This window comes from Cydia amplana, chromosome 4 (assembly GCF_948474715.1).
Source record: "Cydia amplana chromosome 4, ilCydAmpl1.1, whole genome shotgun sequence".
Classification (NCBI taxonomy): Eukaryota; Metazoa; Arthropoda; class Insecta; order Lepidoptera; family Tortricidae; genus Cydia; species Cydia amplana.
The window spans coordinates 20,821,348-20,843,808 of NC_086072.1; the positions used below are offsets into that span (position 1 = coordinate 20,821,348).

The 22,461-nt window shown below is 40.5% G+C and overlaps 1 protein-coding gene across 1 annotated transcript; it reads left to right on the forward strand.

Annotated features, from left to right (window-relative positions):
* The first annotated feature begins 308 nt into the window (after nt 1-308).
* Nucleotides 309-20,321, forward strand: LOC134647552 (mutS protein homolog 5-like). The gene is made up of 20 exons (XM_063501905.1): nt 309-490; nt 774-843; nt 2,244-2,312; nt 4,728-4,929; nt 9,391-9,619; nt 10,126-10,296; nt 11,524-11,662; nt 12,480-12,542; nt 13,184-13,288; nt 14,135-14,231; nt 15,348-15,538; nt 16,367-16,412; nt 16,505-16,643; nt 16,915-17,056; nt 17,187-17,262; nt 17,619-17,764; nt 18,288-18,500; nt 19,138-19,293; nt 19,387-19,542; nt 20,209-20,321. The coding sequence occupies exons 1-20, from the start codon at nt 390-392 to the stop codon at nt 20,299-20,301; spliced, it is 2,604 nt and encodes an 867-aa protein (XP_063357975.1). The 5' UTR covers nt 309-389; the 3' UTR covers nt 20,302-20,321.
* The last annotated feature ends 2,140 nt before the right edge of the window (nt 20,322-22,461 follow it).

The window sequence follows — 22,461 nt, forward strand, 5'->3', positions numbered from 1 at the left end:
TTTGTCTAACACTAGCACTAGCACCCAAAAGAAAAGGATGAGTATAGTTTATTTTGTTCCTATTTACTGACAAGATTTGGTTGACCCAGTATAACTCTTTTATTTCTATTTTACGTAGATTTTAGCGTCTACTTAAACGCATCAGTACCCCATAACACTGGCAGGTTGTAAAAAAAGTATTGGCAGTATGAGAGTAAATGCCCAAGTCTCAGTTAAAATATGTTCGAATAAAAAATGTGCATATTGGCGGGAAACACGTGAAAATAAATAAAGGCAGAAGTGGGAATACGATTATTTGCAACCAAATTCAAATAAATTCATATTTCTTGATGACTTGGTAATTGAAAGTCGGAAATAACTGTAATAAGTGAGTCTATTGTGTCGTGACAATGATAAATGGAAGTTCTAATGATGCTTCGACAAACGCGCCACGGATAAGCAGCAGTGAAACCAATCAAAGAGACCCATTCGTTATTTCGAGGTGTCGCAGGTATTCAACTACAATCGAACTTGAAACTAGTCTATATTTAGCAATATTGCATACTTTTATTTACAAGAAAACCACTCTTCTATCATAGTGTTTTAACAAAATATGTATATTTGACCAACTTACTGTAACATATTTTAAATCGTTTGGCGTAATTACCTACCTACTCAAACATTTGTAACGAAAGTAAATACCTATGGTATAAGTGGTTTTCCATCGCACATAACAGTCGTAGCAACCATTAGAAAATCAAATTGAAAATGAGTAATTTCGTTTGTAATTGTAGAAATACTGAAGTAACAGTAAACAACGAGGATACTAATAATGACTCCTCTGAAGAAACCGACGTGGAGGAGGTAAGTATCGTATTTCTCACTTTCGTTAGAAATACCGTCTTAGGGTAAGACCTCCTCTCGTATTTGTATACGTACTTCGCTCAGACAGAGTCAGAATCAGAAAGATAAAGATATTTTATTGAGTTAATAAAGTTTCTTTATCTTTATCTTTATCTTTCTGACTCTGTCTGAGAGAAAGAAAGAGAGCTATACCACACCTCGGACACTGGCGATCAAATATAAGAAACAAACGCGTTTCTACGCACACAGCCTAAGCTCGTGTAGGTGAACGCGTACCATGCTTGTGTGAGTGAGATAAGACTAAGACATTGTAAGGTAACAGTGCGGCACAGACAATCCAACCTCTAGTCATAGCATAGTCGCCCTACCCCCTCTGCCACACATACGGTAGCGTTAAGCTTTGGATTCCTCCGAAAACGGTGCCGTCATATTACGGCCGCTATATAGCGTTGACTGACGTCACTAGAACGTTGCCTATGTAAACAAGATGGCGCGGTTTCCTAGACGGCGTTACGTTACGTTGATTGTCAACGTAACGTAAGATGACGGCCGTCATGACGGTGTCGATAGTTTTGTGAACGTTTTATTAGATAGCGGTGACGCCATTTTGAATAAATGACACGAGATTTGAATAAATGATTCCGTACTACGATTATTTTCCTCTTCTGATGATATTTCATCCTCCAAGTAAAGTATAGATGATCAAGCAAATTTTGTCAGTAGGAAAAGGCGCGAAATTCAAATTTTCTATGGGACGTTATCCCATCGCGCCTACATTTTTCAAATTTGCCGCTTTGACCTTGGTGGATGACGGTTATGACGCCGTGGTACTTTCCACATGTCGCCACCGTAAAGACGGCCGTCTTTTGCGGCCGCTATATGACGGCCGTCATATGACGCCACCGTTTTCGGAGGAATCCAAAGCTTTACTCCATCTTCGAGTCAATCCCGTGCCGTGATTGGTCCGTGTCTTTAAACGGACCAATCACGGCACGGGATTCGCTCACCTCGTCCCCCCGCACCCCCGTATTTTTGGCAGCATCGGTTTCATGAAAGAATTGGCCTAAGCTCAGTCTAGAGGTTGGATTGTCAGTGCTGTGAGGTAGGTAACCGAGAGCGGGTGGGCGGCACTTTCAACGGGAGGCAGGGACTGTCCATACTGTACGCTAGTACTCTTTATTATACTGTGGCTATACTTACTGGCACGATTGGCTGAACGCTGAACCAGTACCATTTGTAGTGCCCGTAAGGCCCATCCTAGATGTGGAGATGTGTACAGATGCGACGAAGACAGCTTACGGTAGGTGGAATTTACCTATTCTATTCTTTATACTATCTCTCATGGGTTGAATAAATTAAGTTATAGGTAAATACTTATGTTTTATGTTGTTTTTGTATAGAAATTACTGACGGTGTATTGTCGAGCAGGCAAGCTAGGAGCCGCCTATTACACCATACTAACTGGAGAGGTAAATAAAATGCTTGTTACTTCAATTTGACGTAGACATTTGTGACGTTATCCATGAAAACCTTATTGTCGATGGCGCTTACGCCATTATTGACGATGCTCCGATAAAAATGAAATGCCGTGCGACGGCGGCGTGGCGTAAGCGCCATCGACAATAAGGTCCCTTTTCATAGATAATGCCTCATTTATGACGTTATTCATAAACGGCTGCTAACTTAATCAGTTGATGATCGTCGTTTGTCCCTATCTGTCGTAATGCCATAGAGAGGCATAATCGACGATCATCAGCTAATTAACTTAGCAGACGTTTATGAATAACGCCGGAATACAGATATACTGTACATCATACTCAGAATAAATACCAGGGGGTCTGACCAAAATGACAATGTTTGATAGAAACTACCTGTCAAAACTTAAATAATGGAAAGTCACGTATCCTCTGTCATCCCGATACATTCTTACTTTTCGTTTGGTGTACGATTGTCATCTTGGCTAGGCCCCCAGCATACTCGAATAGGTAAATTAGAATATTTTCTTGAAAATTCTCTCGTTCGAACCATTCGTTTTGGGGTCAGTAGGTGAACGGCTATAAGGAACCGTGCGTACTCAACTACTCACGCAATGCTTAATTAGGTTACTGGTTAAGTTAACCACCCTTAGCTTAACACCAGCAAATTCCTGATTACGTCCTAGTTTCGAATCACTTAGGTATATATTTTATTATATATTTTTTAAATATATAATAATATATTATTATTATAATTTGCAAATTTCGGTTTTCGCGGTAGCCCCCCTGTACATTTTTCACTCCCAACGCTTTCGTAGCGCTACGCTCGTAGCCGATCCCAACGTTTCCCACTTTGTAGAGGAAAGTGACTACGAACAGAGAACCTGCCGAGCAGAGGGCCTACGGCGAACCACGTTCTACATGTTGCCTCTCTGTCACACTTACGTACGGATTTACAAGTGCGACGGAGAGGCAACACGTCGAACGAAGTTCGCGGTAGAACCTCATGTTCCGGCACTCAATGTGTTAATGCGTTAGCATTCACTGCCAGGGGGCGTGGCCTAGGAACAAACTTGTATGACGGTGGACGCACATGTGCGTCGGGGGCAGTGAATGTGTTAAGGGCGGTAAACAAGAAATTACGACCGAGTATGAATTGAAGCCCGAAGCCGAAGGCGAGGGCTTAATTAACACGAGTTCGTAATTCCTGTACCGCCCGTTACACAAGTTTCTCATCACACTTACACGAGGAAATAAAAAAAAATCGGCCAAGTGCGAATCGGACTCGCGCACGGAGGGTTCCGCACCATCAACAAAAAATAGAGCAAAACAAGCAAACAAAAAACCGGCCAAGTGCGAGTCGGACTCGCGCACGGAGGGTTCCGCACCATCAACAAAAATTGAGCAAAACAAGCAAAAAAACGGTCACCCATCCAAACACTGACCGCGCCCGACGTTGCTTAACTTCGGTCAAAAATCACGTTTGTTGTATGGGAGCCCCACTTAAATCTTTATTTTATTCTGTTTTTAGTATTTGTTGTTATAGCGGCAACAGAAATACATCATCTGTGAAAATTTCAACTGTCTAGCTATCACGGTTCGTGAGATACAGCCTGGTGACAGACGGACGGACGGACGGACGGACGGACGGACGGACAGCGGAGTCTTAGTAATAGGGTCCCGTTTTTACCCTTTGGGTACGGAACCCTAAAAACGGTCACCCATCCAAGTACTGACCCCGCCCGACGTTCTTAACTTCGGTCAAAAATCACGTTTGTTGTATGGGAGCCGTGGGGCTAAAGATTAAAAAGATTTAAGATTAAGATTTAAGTGGTTAAATCTTTATTTTATTCTGTTTTTAGTATTTGTTGTTATAGCGGCAACAGAAATACATCATCTGTGAAAATTTTAACTGTCTAGCTATCACGGTTCGTGAGATACAGCCTGGTGACAGACGGACGGACGGACGGACAGCGGAGTCTTAGTAATAGGGTCCCGTTTTTACCCTTTGGGTACGGAACCCTAAAAAACGTGTACCTATTTCGTAAAATTTTTAATACAGGCTAACTTTTACGAGCTACGGTGACGTTGACAGTTGACATTCGAACCTTAAATTAGACGGTGCGAGAACTCGCATGAGGGTTTCATTACATTGCGTCATTTGATCGGTCGGCTGAATTGATGTAACCTCAATGGTCCGCAATGTAACACTAAAATCGTATCCAAGTTCACGCGCCGTCTAATTAGGGCTCATTTAGACGGCGCGAGAACTCGCATGCGAGTTTAATTACATTGCGTCATTTGATCGGTCGGCTGAATTGATGTCACCTCAATAGTCCGCAATGTAACAAAAATCGTATAGGAGTTCGCGCGCCGTCTAAATGAGCCCTAATTCTAATCCTTCTTTAGCTTCACATCCTAGAGGAACTGCCAGACCGGGCACCAGAATTCCTCATGTTCCGAAACTTGTTCCGACAAGTCGAACCCCTGCAAGTCCTGTTGGATGGACGGACACAAAGTGCCTTCGTCAGCGCTGTCAAGAAGACTGTGTTTGCTGATGGAGAGGACGGGGGAAAGTGCAAGTTGGTGTTCCTGGCTTCCAAAGAGTATAGTAAGTTGCCGATTTTTCTTGAAATTATTTCTGTAACATGTTCAAGCAGGTCGAGTCTTTGGATGGACGGACATAAAGTGCCTTCGTTAGCTCTGTGAAGAAGACTGTCTGCCCGATTCGAAATTTAAGATACCTCAATTAATAGATCTAGACACGATATGGATTAGATGTGTCAGTGTCAAAAGTGATGTTTTTGTTTGGAGAAACGTCAGATTTGACACTGACATATCTAATCCATATCGTTTTCAGATCTATTAACTGACATATCTTAAAGTTCGAATTGGGCCGTGTGTTTGCTGATGGAGAGGATGGAGGGAAGTGCAAGTTGGTGTTCCTGGCTTCCAAGGAGTATAGGGGAAACTGGGGAGGGTTGATCACCCCTTTTGTTTTTAGCATACATTTTCTTAACTATTTGTAGTATTGAAAAACTTTATAGACCATACGATTCAGAATTTATCTCTTCATTAATTGTTTGAATTAGAACAGATTTGTGCAATAAATTATACCATTATTTAATAAAAACCCATACTGTTGACTTTTACCATGTGTCCCCTATGTAAGGGAGACTTGTTTACCCCTGGTCGGGAGCCTTGATCCTAGGGGGATCAAGTGACCCTTATTCTTGGGACACATAGTAAACAGATTTTTACCATGTCTCCCCATACCAGATTCTCATTGATTATATAACTCGGATCGCTATTAGCAATGCATCTATAATTTGTAAAATACACAGCAAACATATATATATTGCATCTTCCATGCTTTGAAGTTGTATTTCCGGTAATCAGATGTCTAAGCCGAAGGGATCAAGTCTTCCAGATTTGGGGACACTTGGTAAAAAGATTTTAAGCGGCAATGTCATATTTCGAGGGTAGTATCTACATTAATTTATTCACTTTCTCTACAGAAAATTAATACATATATGAAGATATCAAACACATATAAATCCATATTCTTATACTTTAAAAAAACAATGTAATCGTCAGGGGTCGGACAAAAAGAGCCGATGACGTAAAAATGACGTAATCTTGCACACAGGATGATGTTTGAGTTTGTATTTAAACTTCCGTGTGACATGTAGTAACAAAGTAGTATTAATGAAGTAACAAAATAATCGTAAATAAATCCATGGAATTAATAATACAGGTGGTAGGTTGATGTAGTGAATAAAATAAATTTCTTCGTTGGTATATCTTGATTACAGCAAGAGCAGTATACGTGTTTGTCACGTACCTCCAAAAACGGAAAATTGCCACAATATTCGAGTACAGATGACATTTTAGAGCGTTTTCTTATACATTAGTAAATATACATTTTAGCTAAATATAATCGTGAAGATACAATAGCTAAACAATAACGAAGTCAATTTATTGTTCATCTGATTGACAATGTGTCAGTCAAAAACGTACTTACTCATTTCAAGTGGCGATATCGTTTAATAAAGAGGTTGATAAATGATAAGTGATAATTGTTTATGAAAATCAAAAATACTATTTGAAATCATCCTATAAGTGGTTTGACGTCATCCGCACTTTTTGTCCGACCCCTGGTAATCGTATTATCCATAAAACAACATAAAATAGGGAATCAATTTTTGAACCAAAACAAAAGTTAAAAAAAAAAACAAAAATCTAAGTTATTAACATAAAATTTCTTGTAACAAGCTAAATTTTTTAAAGTTATTATGAAGGTATTTTTAGCGTCAGATACCTACAGCAATTTTAAATTTTTTACCCATCTCTGGTCGTTATTGTTTACTATAATAAATAAGTTTAGAAATTTACTGCTCACGCTTCGAGGACGGTGTTTGAGCTGCATAATCCTAAAATCCTTTCTATGGACCGTCGGTTCTATAGTACATAAGGTCGGAAAGCCATTGAAATAGCATTTAATCCATAAAAACAAATATCGCCGGTTGAAAACCAAATATCGTTATAAGTGTTGTTTGTCGACCGAGTAACATCCCCTGTGTGTAAAACGTTTAACTTGATAAACAAGACCAAGTGCGGGTAGTTCGTAAAATGTTGATGTCAACTTTAGTTAGTCTTTTCAAAGGCCACGAGGATAATTCCGTTTTCGGAGTTCGGAGTCGGTTGTATAATTAAAAACTGAATTATACGCCATTAAATCCCGTTTTAATAAACAATAATGAGTCAAAAACCTTGAAAGTTTAAATCAGTGTTTCTCTGGTCGTACTTTTGCGGCATGATTTACTAAAGAAAAGAAAATATTTATGATAGCTCTATGAATCATTTTGTAAGTAAATTTATTACAATGTATACTTGATCGCTTTGGGGGTGACATGATCCCGGAATCATATCTCCCCTGAAGAAAAAGACAAAGTCTCCCCATACATAGTAAGATTATAAAACGTGTCGTACTCGAAACGTGTGTTCGCGTATATCAATGTAATCCAAGTTAATCATCACTTCAATAAACAACAAATAAAATAAGCACACTCACTAACATCATTTCCATCTCATATTATAAAATAAATCCAGTAAAAGCTTACCGAAAATTGAATATAGTACGCAGAAAATCTTTCACCGTCCGCCATTTTTGAACCACTGACTTTTCCGATACAGTGCCATGACAGAACGTGAAGTTAGGAACGAATGAATGAGTGTTACCAGTGCAAAAAAATGTATCTCGTTTGGTTTGATTAAAAATGAAGTTTATCAAGTGTCCCCTAGGGATCGACCCTCCCCACCCTCACCAGGGGGGTTTCACTCCGCAGTTTAGGTACATTTGGCCGGCGCGCCCACCGTACAGGCGTATAGCAGTGGGCTGCCGCTCGGCGCGCACGATAGTCGTGTCACATGGCGCTCGCGCAAAATTGAAAATACACAATGGCTTCGAAACTTACTTCCGCGAGAATCAGACATGCTATATTCGGATAAAAAATGTATGTTTACATAATCAACGTTTGTAATTCCTACATTTTTATCTTAAAAACAATAAATCAGTGGGTATAGGTATAAAAACTTGTCAAGTGATAACCCCGTGCCGACACTCACAGCTCGGTCATAAAACTGCGGCGCGCAAAGGAGATTCACGGTTCGTGCGCGGTTATAAGTTTCAATTTTGCTTGCAGGCGGCGATATAGGTGTAATTTTATACCTAAACCTGACTTTTGTGAAGGAGTGAATTTTCTGTACGGTAGTACTATTAGTTATTCTGTGCCCTCACCTAGTGAGTTCCCGATTTTTCTTGAAAGATATATTTTCGTAACATGTTCAAGCGAGCTAAGTCTTTGGATGGACGGACACAGAGTGCCTTCGTTAGCGCTGTGAAGAAGACTGTGTTTGCTGATGGAGAGGACGGAGGAAAGTGCAAGTTGGTGTTCCTGGCTTCCAAAGAGTATAGTAAGTTGCCGATTTATCTTGAAAGATGTAACATGTTCAAGCAAGTTGAGTCTTTGGATGGACGGACACAAAGTGCCTTCGTCAGCGCTGTGAAGAAGCCTGTGTTTGCTGATGGAGAGGACGGAGGGAAATGCAAGTTGGTGTTCCTGGCTTCTAAGGAGTATAGTGAGTATGGAGCTGTTCTTGTTGGCTTAAATGGGTTATTTTTATGAGCGTGATTAGAATCAACTAAGAAATGAATGTAGGTACCTATGTAGAAATGAACCTATTCTCAACACGATGGACAGTCCTCATTATGTTCATCACATGAAATCCCACCATATGTCCATCCCACCAAAAACGTACAGAGCCACATGGCGACGGATCACAAGAGCTGCGGTGGCGCAGAAATCGACCGTGACCATACCGTGACATGACCACGATCACTGTGTCAAGAGTACACGCCAGACACTGACAATCCAACCTCTAGACTGAGCTTAGGCCAATTCTTTCATGACACCGATGCTGCCAAAAATACGGGGGTGCGGGGGGACGAGGTGAGCGAATCCCGTGCCGTGATTGGACCGTTCAAAGACACGGACCAATCACGGCACGGGATTGACTCGAAGATGGAGTAACGCTACCCTATGTGTGGCAGAGGGGGTAGCGCGACTATGCTATGTCTAGAGGTTGGATTGTCTGTGACGCCAGAAGAAGAAGAATAGGTACCTATTCTAAGGGGACGAGAAAAGCGCCAGAATTAATATTTCCAAACCCGTAGGTGAACAATTTAATTAGTTCTCCGGCATTTCCAAAGTCAGCGCGCTTTTAAAGTCTCTGGTGGCAGAAATAAAGGATGACTCACGTTAGACCGGGCCGTGTCCGGGCCGGAACTTCGGGCGCTTACTTTTCTATGACAGATGACCGGTGATCACGTGATGGTTTCCATAGAAAACGAAGCTCCAGAAGTTCCGGCCTGCTCTAACGTGAGTCATCCTTTATGGGGAAAGCTACAAGCTGATACTTTTAGTTTATGAGAATTGAAAAGCGACGTGTCTTGATTCTTTCCGGGTTTGATTAATTACTCATCAGAATTCGTTTGTCTAAAACTTTTCAGGCTTCGAAGCATGCAAACGTCGTATCTACCTCCTGTCCCTACCAACTGAACCGAAAAACTGTACTGATGAGGAGAGAACACTGTTCCTCAGAACTGTGATAGACTTCAACCAGACTCAAACTGTCCACGCGTTAGGTGCCCTGCTTAAATATCTAGACCTGAACTGGTCGAATTTGAACCTGGATTTGCAGAGCAAGCCTCAGTTTTTGAGCTTGAGAAGGATTTCTTTGTAAGTAATACCTGCTAATTACGAGTTACAAGTTTAGGGGCGTAAGACCCGATAACCAGTTTGATAGTCATCCATCATACATAGTCATCCTTTAAGGATGACTCACGCAAGACCGGGCCGGGGCCCAAAGGCGGGGAAAGCACCACGTGATCACCGATCAGTCGTCATAGAAAATGACATGTCGGACGCCTTGGCCCGGGCCCGGCCCGGTCTATCGTGAGTCATCCTTGACACTCATTGGAAAATTTATTCTATTACATATTTAGGTACTCTATTCTCAGGCAATAAATTACAAATTCAAACTGAATTTCCATTGACCGTTGAAAATGAGTGACAAATTGATAACAGCGGCGGTAGCACGGTCGCATTTTTATCGCTTGTCACCATGCCTGTCACGTTCTAACGAGTATGTAAGTGCGAAAGTGACGGGCATAGTGACAGGCGATAAAAATGGAACCATGCTGTGCCCGGAGGATAACATAATATTATTCTGAATTTATTTATAGGAAAGACATTGTAACAATAGACGAAGACACGTATCGTGGCCTCCAAATATTCAGCACCATTTCCCACCCTAGCAACTTCAAAAAAGGGGTTCAGGGCAGCAACAAGGAGGGATTGAGTTTATTCTACATATTCAGCAAATGCTCGAGCAAAGTTGGACAGAAGATGATGAGGTAATAGGTGTTTTACATATCCGAATGAATAATCCAGTAAATAGCTCACCAGTCATTCATTAATACATTCATTGCCAGCCAGCCGAACAAGACATCCGCGCCACAAAAATTTCTTTATATAAAGGTGTAGTAAGTACCACGATCCCGAATATCGGGTCGTCCGGCCACAAAATCATAAAATACCCGATAGTCGATAGGGTTTTCGGCACTGTACGAGTACTTATGTGTTAAACTAAGAAAATTCTAAGCAGATGAGCCCAAATTCTTGGCAATCACTTGCCAAAACCAGACCCAATATCGGTCTGGGGTCAGGTGGGGTCGCATCCGTTTCACTTTAAGAATGATATGGGCAGCCCGCACGGTTTGTAACTACATGTAAACGCTGCCTTAGATAACTTAACTTATTTATTTCTATACAAGTTATATCAAACTAGAGTCTATGCGGAAAGAGAAGAGTCGTGGAAGGTATGGGGTCCAAAACATACCAAAACTCTTGTCTTTCCAAACAGAATCTACCCAATTCTTCAGTAGTTTCTCAAACGAATTTAGCAAATAAAAATTTATTATATAATAAGAAAATTAACAAATTTACATCAAAAATACATTAAACTATAGACTAAATTAAAACTAAAATTAAAATAATTATTAATTAAAATAATATATTTAAATTAAATTAAATTATTAATTTTATTCTTCAGCGATTTATATTTAAACATTTTTTGTGTTCCGTACAAACTTTGTTCACGGAATACTTACCGTAAAATGGGGTGAGTAGGGTCAAAACTGAAATTCAAACCTCGATAACATTTTATTTTTACATATGAAAACTGAATGTTGTATATAATAAGTGTTCCGGACGTTTGTATTTTAGTTTTTATTTTATTTTGGGTAGTTCCATTTCATAACTTTGACGATAAAGAGGAAAACCCACCTCACCCCGTAGTGCCTCGTATTTGGGGTGAGAAGGGTTTTCATACAAAGGTGATTTTGGAAGATTGTTGGATCGATTTTTTTTTATTATGCGTATTACTATAGCTCCATTTTAAATTGGAATACATTATTTTTGTAGCAGTAGCCTTAAAATCCCTTCTCACCCCCCCCCCCCCTCTCAAACCTTCTCTCCCCATTAATAACCCACCTCTCCCCGCGAAACCTACTCACCCCGTTTTACGGTATGGGATCACTTCGGTCTTGCAAATCAGTTAAATGTGTTTTTCATTTATGTAGAGTGCTTATGCAGCACCCGACCACCGACTTGGAAACAATTAAACGTCGCCATGACGCCGTGGAGTTCTTTATGAAGCCACAGAGCGATACCATCATGAGGAACATGTGCTCTTCGCTGAGGTTCATCAAGAATGTTAATGTATGTCACCTTTTTAGGGTTCCGTAGCCAAATGGCAAAAAACGGAACCCTTATAGATTCGTCATGTCTGTCTGTCTGTCCGTCTGTCCGTCTGTCCGTCCGTATGTCACAGCCACTTTTCTCCGAAACTATAAGAACTATACTGTTGAAACTTGGTAAGTAGATGTATTCTGTGAACCGCATTAAGATTTTCACACAAAAATAGAAAAAAAAACAATAAATTTTTGGGGTTCCCCATACTTCGAACTGAAACTCAAAAATTTTTTTTTCATCAAACCCATACGTGTGGGGTATCTATGGATAGGTCTTCAAAAATGATATTGAGGTTTCTAATATCATTTTTTTCTAAACTGAATAGTTTGCGCGAGAGACACTTCCAAAGTGGTAAAATGTGTGTCCCCCCCCCCCTGTAACTTCTAAAATAAGAGAATGATAAAACTAAAAAAAATATATGATGTACATTACCATGCAAACTTCCACCGAAAATTGGTTTGAACGAGATCTAGTAAGTAGTTTTTTTTTTATACGTCATAAATCGCCTAAATACGGAACCCTTCATGGGCGAGTCCGACTCGCACTTGGCCGCTTTTTGACCGAGCGAACACGAAATGCGAGCCGAAATCGCCTCTGTTTCAGTTTGGGCAAAATCGCTTTCGTATGTCCAGTTGTTTTTATCTACAGGTCGACCCGATTCTCATATAATTTTCTGAGCAGGTTCAATAATTATATGGATTTTATTGTAGAGCCAATATTTCCTTTAACAGTACCTACTAATTATAAAGTAGGTATTGAACAATTATCTATGAATTGTTTACAGGGCATCTTGACAAAAATAAAGGAGTTGTCTGCCAAACCCTACCAATGGAAGTCGCTCTACAACGTAAGTATACCTAAACAAGTAGTTTACATAAATACTTATAATCACGCCTATTTCCCGGATGGGTAGGCAGAGACCACGGATTTCCATTTGCTACGATCCTGACATACCTCTTTCGCTTCCGTCACTTTCATAACATTCCTCATACACGCTCGGTTTAGGGTGCTCTTGACCTGACCTTGCTTCAGGATTTCCCCGATCTGATCCACATCTGGTCTACTTCCAAGTCCCTTTTTTACTTCTCCCTTATACACTCTCTTTGTCAGTCCTCTTTCACTCATTCTTTCCATGTGTCCAAACCATCTGAACATACATTTCTCAATTTTTGCCACTACATCTTCATTCAGTCCACGCTTTTGCCTATCACACTGTTCCTAATTCTAAGTGTAAGGCCTGAGTGGACGCTCGAGTTGGGCGTGCAGCGGGGCGGGGCGTGCGGCGTGCATGTTAAACAAATGCAAGCGTATAGGAGCGCGGCCTTAGTGCACGCTGCTCACATCACGCGTGAGCCCGACGCCACGCTGCACGCCCCGCCGAACGCTCCGCTCCGAGCGTCCACTCAGGTCTTACACTCAGTAGTTAAACTTTGAAAAAATATCGCTCAGATTGTATCAGGTGCCTTATGTTTCATGTAAAAATTTCAGACCTTGTACAACGCTGTCCTTATTTGTGAGATGTGCGAGAACGCGGGGAAATCCAGCGAGTTTCTTGAACAACTCGCCTCTTTTGACAACAACAAACTTTATGAAGTAAGATATGTAGAACTACCTCATCATTGATGAACAATAGCATATTTTCTGACCTAGATAGTTTCTCTGTATCAGAGTCTAAAGCATGCGATGTCGAAACCTGCAAACATCATGTTCGCCGCTGTTTAAATATAAACAAACTTGGAGATGATTTACGCAATATTGACTTTGGCCCCGTTTATAATTCTGCCGATGCAGAAAATAGTATGCTGTACCTGACCAAAAATGTCCAGCAAGCAATTTTACTTAACACAAATAAGACACGTCTTAATAGCAACGCCCTTCAAAAAATGACGTACGATGATACAGAGAACTTACTAATAGTCGTAAAATGATTACCTACCGTACTCTGATATTTAATGGTACTTAAGAATCCACTTTTTGTTTAGGTAATAAGACTTATATTGTGTACCATACCTATAGTTTATAATTAAGTGAATAAGTAATAAATATTTAATATTGTCCTTTGCTGCCTGAAACACAGGAAATCCTAGTTCAGGCATTTGTAAATCACTTGTCTTTATAAATTATTAGTCTTTAAGAGCAACCACTGTACTATACTTTTCTCAATAAATTATTTGTATTTGTATTTGTATCATTATCTTGCCCTTGTCCCATTCACTTGGGGTCGGCGCAGCATGTCTTTCTCTTCCACACCTCTCGTCACCCGTCATCGCATCATTCACTTGCGTTGGTTTCATATCATCTCTCACAATCCATCCACCATTCATAAGTATTCATAAGTAGAAGTACCTAATGTTTTATAAAATGTGCCTACTAGACCTAAATCCCTTAGACCAATACCTTTTTATATATTATACATACCCTATATAAACCCATTTTCAGATGGCGTTATACATGAACAGGATAATAGATTTCGATCTATCGAAGACAGAACGAAAGTTCACCGTCAAGGCTGGAGTCGACCATGAACTTGACATGAGTATATCCCATCCTTTCGCTCTACCTAGTATAGCTCTATAATACTATCTTACCATTGCCTTATCCATGATACTTTCATACTGATATTTTATCAGGCCCTATTCTATCAGTCGTGACACCACAAACTCCACGACTCTCCTCTCCTTAATATTAAAATGATTATGTCCATATAATTTTTTCATAAACGTGTATGATTCCATTCAATAGTCATATTGCATTCGCCCTTCTCTAAATTAACAGACAGGCACCATATTTCTATTTATTTTACCTACCTGTTAACAATGTGACCATATTCTCATATTTCTTCTACTTCTTCCTATTTAACCCTTAAATGCATGATTTTTTATTTTTGCCCGAAATTAATATATGTATCACATAATTGTTTGCCGTTGATAGGAAAAATGGTTAAAAAAATTAAATCATCGATTTTCACTGCGAAATCAGTGTTAAAAGTTGCATAGGCTAAATCATATTTTTGGAAATATATAGCTATTAGTAAAGGGTATAGGAAAAATCTTAACTGCCATCAGAAAGGTACACTATTTATGATGTTCCAATGATAAAGTTTGTAAATATAAAATAATTACAAACCCCGAAAAATCTGCCCAAAATCACATACTAACAATCATCAACTTCCAGGTTTTTCCAAGTTTTCCGTCATTTCGTCTAAAAGAAAATGTAATTTTTATAAATTAAAATACTGCGTAAATTTATGTAATAATTCGGAAAATTTATTAGTTTTACTATTGAAATAATATACAGGAACAAATATAGTTTGTTTAACGCTTAATCTGTGAGCTGTCTAATGCTTTGTAGATATTTGGCAACACTATGCATTTAAGGGTTAAGAGCTGTGCTCTTGTCGATGGAGCAATCTCCAACTCATCCGGTCCTCTGCCAACTCCTTAACCTTCTGGTATGACACGACCTGCCGGCCTAGCCAAGGTGACGACCGCTATCGCTTCGCTCTCGAATCGCTTTGTCTCTCTACTCTCTGTATCACTCTTCCATATTAGTGTGACAGTGACAGTTGCGTTTCGTTCGCTACGGAAAGTTAGCGATTGGCATGTTGGCTACGGGGCCTGAACCTTATATTTATCATGCCATAATCTCACAGAAAAGCAGACCATGGCCAGCCTCCACACCCTAATGTCTGAAACAGCGAAGGTTGAACTAGAGCGACTGCCACCCTTTGTAGAGGAATGCACTATGCTCTACATGCCACATCTAGGCTACCTGCTCGGAGTGAAAATCTGGGCTGAGGGACTGACTATGGAGGAAAAACAACTGCCTGATATGAAGTTCATGGTAAAAACTTTACCGATATTTTTTCAGGACACTCACTTGGGTGGGACAGAGAAAGGCATAAGTTCTTTCTCTGTCCTCTTGGCAGAAAGTCGCCAACAAAAGTATACATGTAAAAAAAACCCTTAAAAACTAGTCGAAGTTTCCTTGAGAGACTTTAGCATAGGTACTTCAAAGACGTGTACAAGTTCTTATTACTATATACTAGAGCGATCAACCTTTAATAGAGGATGCACTATGCTCTACATGCCACAACTAGGCTACCTGCTCGGAGTGAATCGGATCTGGGCTGAGGGGCTATGGAAGAAAAACGACTCCCTGATATGAAGTTCATGGTTAGAACTCCCACTTTTCTCAAGAGTATCTTTTAGGTACAGTGGGCTAAGAAAGTAGTCTACCACCCTACGGTTGAGGTTCGTTTGAACGTCATGAGACAACAAGGTCGACACACGTACGTCAACTGTACGTCATTGTCAACCTTAGTGATCGTTAGATCTCGCAGAAACTTTTGTCAAAACTGGTTGACCACTTTCTTGGCCCACTGTATCCTACTGCAATAAGAGTGTACAATTTTTATCGAATATAAAAAAAATACATGGGAAAATACAAGTCGAACTGCTTCATTCAACGTTTATAGGATGACTCACGTTAGACCGGGCCGTGTCCGGGCCAGAGCTTCCGGCGTTTCGTTTTCTATGGAAAGCTTCACGTTATCACCTGTCATTGTCATAGAAAAGTAAGCACCGGAAGCTCCGGCCCAGACACGGCCCGGTCTAACGTGAGTCATCCAAATCATCAGCATCAATAAACAAATGCTAACTTTTTTTTCAGTTTCAAAACAACGACTACATTCACTACAAAAGCAAAGGTTGTGAAGGTAAATTTTGAAATCATTTTTATAGTCTAATCCAACCTACACTGAGACAAAGTGTGAGAGTGCCACTATTGACGTCATACGTGTACTTCCAGAGCTCGACGTGATGATAGGCGACACTTACCCCGAGATCGTGGCTCACGAAACTCGTATCAAGCTACGCCTGACCGCCGTGATCCTTGATAATCTCAACACGTTAGCAGCATGCGTAGACCTCTGCGCAGAACTAGATTGGTAAATTCGATGTTCATTCCTTTTAAGCGTCTAAACATTTTTTTATTCTTCTGTCAGTCCTAGAAATTCCCACGTTAAACTTACCTACCTACATTTATTCTGAATATCAATATTATTATAAGATATTCCAACCAACTTGGTATAACTTGGACAATATGTTATGAACGACCTAAGGGAAACATTATTTTTATTCACACAAGTGAGCCTATATAATTCCGCCAGTTTTACGTTACCAACATTCTCCACAAAAATAACCCTGAGACTCTTCCAGCCTCATAGCAATCGCCAAAGTGTCCATAGAGTACAACTTCGTGCGTCCCACCATGTCTCCTGAGAAGATTATTGACATCAAAGATGGCCGCCATCCGCTGCACATCCTGACCACCGACAACTTCGTGCCCAATGACGCACAGGTACCCTATTCCTGGAATACCGCTGAATTTACTTGGTAAAAATCCTATAGATAATTTCTTGGGACGTCCCAAAACCTACCTAGCAGAGTCTAGCTCGTACGGTTAACTAATAAGAGGTACTATGTTCCAGGCCAGCGCTGGAGCGTGCGCGAGAATTCTTACAGGGCCTAATGCGAGCGGAAAGTCTGTCTACATGAAGATGATCGGTGAGTATAAGCTCCAGAAGACTATCCATGATACTTAGACAGCAATGCCTTGATTGTCAATGACATTTGTCATTATCAAACTTAAATGGAATTGGGCGGAACATGTTACCAGGCAGAGTGATGACAGATGGCTGTTGCGGATGGGTGGCCGCTTTCGGATCAAAAGGAGCGACTAGCGTCCGTTAGCTCGTTGGCTGGACGACATTCGGCAGATCGCGGGGCAATTCTGGACATGCGTACCTACACGAAGATCGGCCTATGATCAGCAGTAGGAGACAGGAGGCTAAAATAATGATGATGCCTTGGAAAGCATTGCACATTCTGTTACAAATTAGAAACAATGTGTATTATTTCAGGCCTCATCGTATACCTAGCCCACATCGGCAGCTTCGTCCCAGCGCGAACGGCTACGATTGGTATCATCCGCCACATCAGGTCACGCTTGCAGACCGCGGAATGTGTAGCGACCCACATGTCTGCTTTCCTCATCGACCTCAAACAGGTTTTAACCGATTTCTTGATCATAATCACTATTTTTTTGCGTTAGCTCTTCTCTCGCGGAACTGTTGCTCGATGTAGCAGAATGTTTCTTCATTAACGAACATCATGAAGGCAGATTTTGCAAAAATGCGCATCCAGTAAGACGATCTGGTTAATCACAGGAATTTGGCTAAAGACCTCCTTTCCCAAGTCTCCATAACGGTCGTTATGGAGACTTGGGAGAGGCCTTTGTCCAGCAACATTAAATCTTTTAGGTGATGAGTAAAAGGGATCTTCATACTGCCGCTGCGTTACACTTACACCATCTTTTCACAAAGAACTTTCAAAAGACTACAAACCTATACCTCTCAGAACCTCTTTGCTTAAGGATCCTAAAACCTCTGCTAGCATCTCCTCCTTGCTAAAACCTCTTGCACCATCTCTTCTAGCTCTGATTTCCGAGGGTCGCGGTACTCTTACTTAAGTTGGTTATTATTTAATAAACTTCGCACAAACGTTAACCCTAACCAATTCCCCAATTCTAGATGGAGCTAGCCCTCCAAGAATCCACCTCCGACTCCCTCATCCTAATAGACGAGTTCGGTAAAGGCACCTCCGAGGTCGACGGCCTGTCTCTACTAGCAGCTTGCCTCAACACGTTCCTGTTCCAAGGAGACGCGTGTCCACACATTTTCCTGTCCACACACTTCCTCAACATCAGGGAGTATATCGTGGAAACTCCGCTGGTCAAGTTTTTAGTAAGATATTGTTATTTTATAGTTTATCATCCGACTGATCAGTTCGGCAAAGGCACCTCTTAAGTCGACGGCCTGTCTCTACTAGCAGCTTGCCTCAACACGTTCCTACTGTTCCAAGGAGACGCGTGTCCACACATCTTCCTGTCCACACACTTCCTCAACATCAGGGAGTATATCGTGGAAACTCCGCTGGTCAAGTTTTTAGTAAGATATTGTTATTTTATAGTTTATCATCCGACTGATCAGTTCGGCAAAGGCACCTCTTAAGTCGACGGCCTGTCTCTACTAGCAGCTTGCCTCAACACGTTCCTACTGTTCCAAGGAGACGCGTGTCCACACATCTTCCTGTCCACACACTTCCTCAACATCAGGGAGTATATCGTGGAAACTCCGCTGGTCAAGTTTTTAGTAAGATATTGTTATTTTATAGTTTATCATCCGACTGATCAGTTCGGCCAAGGCACCTCTTAAGTCGACGGCCTCTCGCTACTAGCAGTCTGCCTCAACACGCTCCTGTTCCAAGGCCAAGGAGACGCGTGTCCACACATCTTCCTGTCCACACACTTCCTCAACATCAGGGAGTATATCGTGGAAATTCCGCTGGTCAAGTTTTTGGTAAGATATTGTTATTTTATAGAGTTTTATCATTCACTTTGTCGACGGCCTGTCGCTACTACCAGCCTGTCTCAACACGTTCCTGTTCCAAGGAGACGCGTGTCCACACATCTTCCTGTCCACACACTTCCTCAACTTTAGGAAGTATATCGTGGAAACTCCGCTGGTCAAGTTTTTAGTAAGAAATATTGTCATTTGTTTCACAGCATCATTTGTTTCCTTTAAGTGTGTTCCTGTTCTTATTGCTTTGCGCTATCTCTTTCTTTCCCAGCGTTTCGAGCACGTAATAGACGGAGACGCCCCAGTATTCCTCTTCAGAGTGACAGAAGGCTGCGTCGACAGCAGCTTTGCTCTGCAAGTCGCCCGAGCCAGTGGAGTAAATGGCAGCGTTCTTGACAGGGCCAGTCAAGTTGCCGATACTATGAAGGTATTCTTGAGTGTGATTTATGTTGTTGTTTGTTGTGTTGTGTTATGTTTTGTTATGTGTAAGTTTGTTTTTGTTTCTCTTTTTATCTGTTTTTTGCCACAAATAAACAATTTCCATTTCTATTTTGGGCACTTTAAATCACTGATGTTTCTCAATTACTGATATTTTTCACTGATATTTTTATTTTATTTCTTGATAAAATCCAATTTCTACTATTCAGTAGGTAAAGCGCTTTACTAGTTAGGTATTGTAAAAATTTGGTCTCTAAAAACCAGCGGCGGTAGCATGGTCACATTTTATCGCTTGTCACGTTCTAACAAGTAGGTGTAAGTAGGTATGTATTTAAGTGCGAAAGTGACGGGCATAGTGACAGGCGATAAAAATGGAACCATGATGTGCCCGCAGCTAGGGCTCTCATTAGGCTAAGATAGTAACGGAATGTTAAATGGCTATCATATCGCTACTTGTGTGATGAAGTGGCTATGTCACGATCTGTTAGTTGGCACGTCACTTTTTCTCGAGTCAAATAGGCCCGTATTTGATTTATCCTTACTATATATCCTTACTACTGACTATATCACTTATCCCTTCATGTTCAGATCATAATTAATAATATAAATATAATAAATAGTGGGTATGTACCTACATTTTGTATGTCTTTTTCAGAACAACGGCCTGCCACCACCGAACAAGAAAATCATGACAAAACTGAAGGCATTCACAGAAATAATAAAATCAGATCTCGCCGAAGACGTTTAATAATAAAATTTGCTTATAAACATCGATATTTCTCGTAGCTTAGCAACTAATAACAATATTATTATAAAATTCTCCAAATAAAAAATAAAATATGATAATCACAACTTATGTACCTAACATTTCATAATCTTAGTAATATAAAATGCCGAGTCACAGAATACAATAGCACATTAATAATTTGACAAATACACTTGAGAGCAAATAATCCAAACGGGTCAATTTGTATGGGAAATTCATATAAAGTGATCTGTTTATATTGCTCACGAGCGTATTTCCACTCTGGAATGCGTTATACTACATTTAAGACAACATTCATCATTAGTATCATGAAAATACTTAATTTTGCTGCCAAAAAGCAGCAAATTCATTATTAAGTGTCTTTTATAAAAGCAATATGTTTTTATGAATATATAATTATGTATGAAACGAACGTTTCTAAAGGGGCCCACTGATTATCAGCCTGTCCTGTCAGTTGTTCGGAACTGTCAACTATTTGTTCCAACTGACAGGCTGATGTCGTCCGGCGGACTGATAATCAGTGGGACTGCAACTAGGGAATGCAAATCGGTCATTTTTTTGTATGGAAATGACTGCGGTTTCGGTTAATAACCGATTATTTCCATACAAAAAATAACCGAAAATAACCGATTTGCATTCCCTAACTGCAACCAGACTGCAATTTGTATGGGAACTGCACGCCAACTGTAACGTCGGCGTGTAGTTCCCATACAAGTTGCAGTCCGTTCTCTACCAATCCTCACGAGTTTTAAAATGACGTTTGTGACGGCACTTTTTGCTGTGTAATTTACAAAAAAATCTATAGCCCCGTATACCATTATTGGAAGCTACAGGGCGTTTTTTACACAGTATTCACTCAGTGGCGAAACTAATCTAGCCGTGGGCGAACCAAATCTGCGAGGCCCTTTTCAATTTGTATTCTCAACGTAATAAAAAAGTTGGCTAATGCTCTGGTTTCCTAGGATAGCGGTGCCGTTATATAGCGGCCGTTTCCATACAAATACTACGACATCCATATTTAGCCGTATTATTTAGTATGGAGACGGCCGCTATATGACGGCACCGCTATCCTAGGAAAACCGATCTTAATGCTCTGGTTTCCTAGGATAGCGGTGCCGTCATATAGCGGCCGTCTCCATACAAATACTACGACATCCATATTTAGCCGTATTATTTAGTATGGAGACGGCCGCTATATGACGGCACCGCTATCCTAGGAAAACCGATCTTAATGCTCTGGTTTCCTAGGATAGCGGTGCCGTCATATAGCGGCCGTCTCCATACAAATACTATGACATCCATATTTAGCCGTATTATTTAGTATGGAGACGGCCGCTATATGACGGCACCGCTATCCTAGGAAAACCGATCTTAAGTGCGACGCCATGGGCGAGGGACCCATTAGCCCACGGCTAGCTACGCCACTGTATTCACGTATTCAGCTCGATATTTTCTGTTAGTGTTGCAAGAATAGGCTACATGACTAATTTTTTTTATGGTATCAATCGATCGGGTTTGTTTTTAGGATCAAATGTCTATATGGGACCCATTGCATTAAAGTAACACAAAAGTCAGAAATTGTAGTCAAAGTCCGACAGTCGCACTTCACTCGCGAAACGCCCTATACAAAACGGACAGAGGCCGTGACGTCATCGCCCGCGTTGTAGTATGGACAAAACAAGAAAATTGCGTTTTTGTCGGTGAAATATTGCGTTTATGTATATAGTTGCTATACAATATTTTTTTTGGTGAAATGTAAGGAATCGAATGGTACCCTTACTTTTATCGTTTTTGGAAGTAAAAAAAAAACATTTTGAAACTTTCAGGTCCTGTATTTTTGTAATTTTTCAATATTTTATTTTAATATCCACATTATTGTGATAAATTGCTCGTTTGCTATCTATTTTACTAGATTTTGTTATAAAATTCAACATGTGTCAACATCCCTATTATATTATTATACTTTATCGCCAACGAGGACAAACGAATACCTCAACACATGGCACGCCTGAGTGGCCATCTTTTATTTGATGACAGAACATAGAATTGGAAGTCCCAGATTTAATTTTTAGGCGATTTAGAGTTCCCTGTTCTGAAAAAGCAGACAGCAGTTTACGCTATTTGGGCCGTTACATACCTGCG

Bases quoted from the DNA above. Each gene is read 5' to 3' on its own strand.
- LOC134647552 (XM_063501905.1), top strand. From the start codon at position 390: ATGATAAATGGAAGTTCTAATGATGCTTCGACAAACGCGCCACGGATA. The intron at 4,930-9,390 runs GTAAGTTGCCGA...AAAACTTTTCAG, and splicing joins CCTGGCTTCCAAAGAGTATA to GCTTCGAAGCATGCAAACGT. The intron at 19,543-20,208 runs GTATTCTTGAGT...TGTCTTTTTCAG, and splicing joins AAGTTGCCGATACTATGAAG to AACAACGGCCTGCCACCACC.